A 6,665-nucleotide genomic window follows, 5' to 3' on the forward strand; every position below is an offset into this window, starting at 1 on the left:
TGATACTGTATGATGAGAGCAATGTATCGATTTCAAAGTTGGATTAGAGAGCTGTCACTTCCCTTAGCAACTGAAATGTGTAATATGGAAAATATTTTGAACAAAAGCCATGATTTTTTTATGTAACTTGGACTGTGAACCCGAACATGGACAACATTTCTATTTTGGATATCTGAACTCTTGATGTTAGATTGATCACTTACAACTCAAAATCTGCATTTGGGGTTGTGAGTCTGAATTTGAGAAACTGAAACTGCATTTTGAATTCGCATTTCCAGTCTGACAATGGCGTGCATCTGAAAATGAAGTTGGAACTCGGGCTCTACAAACTCAAATTTTGAACCATTGAATCACTGAATCTTTTTCGACAGGTACGAAGTGGTTCAGAACCGCTTCGTACCATCTGAAACTGTTTTCTTGATCTCAAGTTTTGGCACATGTGTCACTTGGTTTGCTGTTATAACAATCAATCTGAATATTGCCTCCTTGAAACAAGACTCCATAAGGCATTTTTCAACACGGATTGGGGGAGATTGAGGGGCAAAATATGGAAAAGTTATCAAGGGGACCAAGTTAACAAATTTCAAAATTGGGGTTAAAACACCAACTAACAAGTATGTATTATGAGTTTGTGTATCGAGTGTTCTTAACTTCTTACTTAATATAATCTGATATAAATGCATAGTGTTGTATGTTAATCATTGAGAATTGGTATTCTTCTGGTAGGAAATATTTCAAGTTACCATTCTGAAGTACAAATCAAACCCCAACTTGCAAAATTTAAGTTAAATCAAGTGAAGTCCCAATAGGGTACATTACATATGAGTAGAAGCTTATTCACCGGATTAGATCACCAAGGGTGCCAAAATGGCCATTGCCCAAGGTGCCAAAACCATCATCACTAACATTGCATCCCATGGCAGAGGAAGAAGGGCACAAACAGAGCCCAATGTGGTGATACACGAAGGACATGCACTTCATAGGGCTGAACAGAAAAACACGCATAAGTGGCAGCTCATATCTAGTATGCAAAACAGGTTTATAAAGGTGCATTTGGTAAGAGATGACTTAAAAATGGATACAGTGAATATATAAAGGCAGCGATTAGCAAATCAAATTGTTTATGAGAAGAGGCACAATTTGGAAAGAATGTTTCCCATCAAATATTGCAAGATATAAATCCGAGGTTGAATTGAAAATAGGATCACAAATTGAAGTGGCAAGAGAATTATTAATTCTGACAAAGAAACTAGAGGTTAAAAAATATACCCCTACTCACTATCAGTAACAAAAAACTGGCATGTTGTGAATTGTCTATGAAGTTAATACTGTGAATTATCCTGAATTTTATTACAGGCAAGGAATCCCTATATGGACACATATATGGTGGATGTTCATGAAACCCTTGGGCTTAATTATGAAGGTGGTTCCAGTGCCCTTTGACTTTAATTCCCCATTTTCCATGAGGGTTAGGAAAGAAGTAAGGAACTAGGGCTTAAGTATGTATTATGAGTTTGTGTATTGAGTGTTCTTAACTTCTTACTTAATATAATCTGATATAAATGCATAGTGTTATATGTTAATCATTGAGAAGTGGTAGGTAGGAAATATTACAAGTTACCGTTCTCAAGTACAAATTAAACCCCAACTTGCAAAATTTAGGGTAAATCAAGTGAAGTCCCAATAGAGGACATTACATATGAGTATAAGCTTATTCACCGGATTAAATCATGAAGGGTGCCAAAATGGCCATCACCCAAGGTGCCAAAACCATCATCACTAACATTGTATCTCATGGCAGAGGAAGAAGGGCACAAACAGAGTCCAATGTGGTGATACACGAAGGGCATGCACTTCATAGGCCTGAGAAAGAAGCAAAAAAGAATAAGAAAATGGCTTGACTTGCTGAACAACATGGCATAGGAGGCTAAGAAGAAATACAATCACCAATTGTTGAACAATCAGCATAACATGTTCTTGGGAGTAACCACAGTTTGCCAACACTACTGCCAACACAAGGATTTGAAATAGGTGGAGCACTTTAATAGCCAGAAGTCCAAGAACAAATTCATAGGGATCCCACAGAGGGAGATAAGTACCTGAATGGAGTTATTGAAGAGTTTGCTGCAGTAGCCAACCAAAATAAGAAGTAAGAAGAATTTACAAAGCAACTCGGTAAACAGGGTCTTGACAATTGCCAAATTAGGATCTTTCACACATGGGCACAACTAGCTTTTCTGAGGGTAGACAATCAATTAGTCGGTGTAAATGTTGGTGGGATTAGCAGGTGGCTGAGTCAGCAGTTGAGAAGGAGAAAAGTGACAAGTAAAGGATAATTGAGTTGCAAGTACTTGTGACCATCCATTGAAAGGACTCCGATACATCACATGTTCATTCAACAAGGCTTAGAAAAGAAGAAAAGACTAGTAAAAGAGATATATAGAAGTTGGATAGCTATAAGGAGATAGATGTAAAGTAGAAGTATGTTCATAGTTCACTAATGAGCAGTGCACGTGCAGATCAATGTAGATGAAGCTAATATAAGGTTGAGCAAAAGATAGTAGAGTATGCCTTGTGCTATTTTCTCTATGTTTTATGTATTAGATAATGTCTTGGTTAACATAAAGTTTAACTAGAACATGCTAATTAGGAATTGATTCATGCACAAAACTCCCTTTGACATGCTAGGTGCACTGATAATAAATATATATAAATCCTCCTGGGAAATAAACCAACAATGGTTCTAGGGTAATGCTGTGCTTCGAATTAGCTCACAAGTCTCTTCCAGGCTTAAGAGATTGCTCAGTATGGTGTCCTTATCAGCTTTAGGGTCGCTATCAGTCTGTGCAGGACAAGAGGATGACCATTTGATCCCCTGCACCATTAATTGAGCCCAACTAGATATACCTTGTGACATATCTTTTTTTTTTCTCATCTAAGCAGATGATTTGTTTTTAGAATTCCTATTTTAAGTTAAGTAACCAGTACTGTATGGGGAAAGAAATCTCAGAATGAGGCTACAGGGCATATTTGTGGACACTTGGTTTACTTATTGCTAGTTTTGAGGTTCTATCCACCACTATCAATGAAGGCAAGAAAAAGAAAGAGAGAAAATGATTTTTTACTTAAATGCTTATAACGCAGGGCTCAAATATCTTATGCATAATTAGTTAAATCTCCATATTCTTGGCTTCATATCGCTTCAACTACTTGTTCGAGATCTCTGTGGAACAATGGATTTGTGTTGTGCAGACATATTGGAACATGAATATAGAAACACATGTCAAGAAACTAAGAAAGTGAAATGGTGTGTGTGAGTCCACACACACACACATACACACACACACACACACACACACACACACACACTATGTTGATATTATTGAGTTTCCAATCATTAGTAAATTTGAAATAATTTTTTTGGGTTGTGCAGTCACTTTGCATCAATAATTGATATATTGTTTGCTCTTTTCTTTAAGTTTTTTTTTTTGTATGCTGTAATGGTGATCTAGTGCCTTTTTTATTACTGTTTATTAATTATTGAAATAAAGATTAGTACAAAAGCTGTCAGGCACTTTTTGATACTAGTGTTGATTTTCAAAGGGATCTTTGCGAACTGAAAATCAAGAAGAATCAACGGACTATTTCATTCCATATGGTGACTGGTTTGAGATTGTATCTTGTCCTCACTATTTGGCAGAGATTGTAAGTATCCGAAGTACTTTCTGTAACATTATCTTGTTTTTATGTCTCTTGATTCTTTCATGCATTGACTTGATCGGAATGATTCTTTTTAGGGCAAGAATTTACACCACAGAAAACTTTAGCGACCACTAAGTATAGATGAGCCTGCTTTCATGTATTTACATCTCTTTTCTTGCAGGTCATATATGCGGGTATTTTAGTTGCAACTGAGGGTTCAGACCTCACAACGTGGCTTCTCTTTGGATTTGTGGTATGATATCTCTATTTGATTCATTAGAGTAGTTTGCTCTACTGGTCTTGATGCAATAGAAAGTTCAAAGAGAGAAATCATTGTCAGTCAGATATCCTTTATTCTTGGTTGCGGGTTATATTTGTTAGTGATAAATGTATGCTTTCTTATCTTGATATAATTGCAGGTTGCCAATCTCACTTTTGCTGCAAATGAGACACACAAGTGGTATCTCCGTAAATTTGATAATTATCCATCCTGTAGATGGTCCATCATTCCATTTGTATGTTAAAAGCATTATGTGCTTGTAATATAATGGGGTGTTTATTTGTTATTCATTTACTCACTGTACATTGCTTTGGTATATGTAAGTTTGGTGGAATATTTAGCTTGTAATTATATTTTAATAATTATGGTGAAGAATATCTATGCCTCAAAAACTTGAGGATGTAATCTTTAAATGGAATTGCCATTAAGTTTAGTCAATGTTTTGTCTACACGAAAACCTTGACGTATCAAGCATCTGATTTTTGGTTAAGGATTTGTAGCTATTTTCTGCTTCACTTTTTTGAATTATATCTAGCTTATAACTGGCTGAAATGTGAGCAATTGAGAATAAGTTAATACAATTTCAAAAGATCATTAGAAGGAATGCATTGAAGATGAGGGTTCACTGTCGTAACACATAGCAGGAATGATGGTTTGTATTTTTCCAGTGCAAGATGGTTTACGCAATATTTTAAGAGGCACTCAAATAATTGGTTCTGTACCTGCATATATATGCTTGTGTATTTACAAGATTATTTTTTGTTGTAATACAAACTTCTCAAGACTTTGCAATGCAACGGTTCTGTTAAGTTAAAATTTACATATCATATTAAGTTGGGGTACCAGTTTCTTAGAGGTCAAAACATTTGCAATGTAAAAATTGGTACTTAATACGTGATAAGACCTGGTTAGTGAGGAAAATGGGCATTAGTTGTATGCCTTGTGTTTGTTTAGTTGGGGTTTACAGAACAAGGGTTTCCCTTGGCTGTGCAAGTTTCAGTTTTTCATTTTTAATGATGAAATTAGCATTTGGTGACGGACCATTTATCCAGTTTCTTCCCTTTGATGTCAAGCATTTTTCATTTTAGTGGTAAGATTATTATTTGGAGAAATACCATTTGTTCAATTTCACTTAGATGTGTAGATGTCGGATGTGGCACCAATGTTTGGTATGTTTAAACATTTAATGTTTTCATGCTATTATGTATTCTGATAAGTTTCTTCATGTGCATGAAAGAATTCAAACAAATAATTATTGTCCATCGCATTACACAACCAATCAAATGAAAATACACATGCATAGTATATCAAGAAATAATATATAAAACATCTCAAGAGACCCTTCTCCAAGAGTCTATTGTAATTTTATGTAAGAAGTTACTTGAAAAAATAGGTAGAGAGAGACACACATGGTAATAGTAGTCATGATACATCAGATATTAAATATTATTTAATTTTATTTATAATTTTATATTATTTAATTATTTACTATTAAATAATATTGTATTTAATAATAGTACGGTATCATTTTAAATATTTTTATAATTAAATTAATTTTATAGTATAATATATCTTGGTAATATAGATTAGAGTCAATATCAACATGGGGCTCAAGTAGACTTGAACTAAGACTTCTTAGATGAGAGGCTCACAACTTACCATTGTTCTGCAAGGTGTCCTAACTACCTTATATATAGTTATATATAATATGCCAAGAGTCATCCTTCTTGGGGCACCTATTTTAATTCAAATCCTATGATTTTCTTTGGTGTAGGTTAGGATTTAAATAAAATAGGTGCTTCAAGAAGGATGACTCTCACTCTCAACATATTATCTATATATAAGCTAGTAGCATTCGTTGGTCACCATGGAAGACAATTTTTAAAGAAATTTGGATGGTTATGGTTAGGAGCAAGATATAAAATGTTTTAATTTTAAATTATATATATATATATATATATATATATATATATATATATATATATATATATATATATATATATATATATATATATATATATATATATGGTATTTTATTTTTAAATATAGTTGTATAAAGGTACTATAAAATTGTAGTTTTATAAAGTTACATTAAATTATTAAATAATTTTAAATTATAGTTGTATAAAGTTACTATAAAATTATTCTTCAACACTTTATATTTTAATTCTATATATGGTATTTTATTTCCAAAACTTTAATTTATTTTTATTTTAAGGACATTGTTATGTAAAATGTTACAATCAGGGGGTAGAGTTATGGTTAGGGTTAGGGTTAGAGTTAGAATTAGAGAGTTAGGGTTAGGGTTAAGATTAGGGTTAGGGTTAGGTTTAGGGTTAGGGTTAGAATTAAGGTTAGAGTTAGGGATAGAATTAGGGTTACAATTAGGTTATGGTTAGAATTAGGGTTAGGGTTAGAATTAGAGTTAGGGTTTGAGTTAGAGTTAGAAATAGGGCTAGAGTTAGAGTTAGAATTAGAGTTAGAGTTAGGGTTACAATTAGAGCTAGTGTTATGGGTTAGAATTAGAGCTAGGGTTAGAGTTAGAGTTAGAGTTAGGCTGAGAGTTAAGGTTAGAATTAGGGTTAGAGTTAGAGTTAGGGTTAGAGTTAGGATTAGATTTAGAAGAGTTATAGTTAGGATTACAACTAGACTTAGAGTCAAGGTCAAGGTTAGGGTTAAGGTT

At 33.6% G+C, this 6,665-nt stretch overlaps 1 protein-coding gene across 1 annotated transcript in view; it reads left to right on the forward strand.

Moving 5' to 3' along the window:
• Nucleotides 1-4,472, forward strand: part of LOC149567606 (polyprenal reductase 2-like) — a 46,248-nt gene extending 41,776 nt beyond the window's left edge. The window contains exons 4-6 of the mRNA XM_089820846.1: nucleotides 3,604-3,705; nucleotides 3,884-3,955; nucleotides 4,122-4,472. Of these exons, the coding sequence (XP_089676972.1) occupies nucleotides 3,604-3,705; nucleotides 3,884-3,955; nucleotides 4,122-4,226 (279 nt within the window). The 3' untranslated portion in view covers nucleotides 4,227-4,472. The remainder of the gene's footprint in view (nucleotides 1-3,603; nucleotides 3,706-3,883; nucleotides 3,956-4,121) is intronic.
• The last annotated feature ends 2,193 nt before the right edge of the window (nucleotides 4,473-6,665 follow it).

The sequence above is a fragment of the Cupressus sempervirens genome, chromosome 3 (genome assembly GCF_028749045.1).
Source record: "Cupressus sempervirens isolate cs-2001-9-10 chromosome 3, ASM2874904v1, whole genome shotgun sequence".
NCBI classification, from domain to species: domain Eukaryota; kingdom Viridiplantae; phylum Streptophyta; class Pinopsida; order Cupressales; family Cupressaceae; genus Cupressus; species Cupressus sempervirens.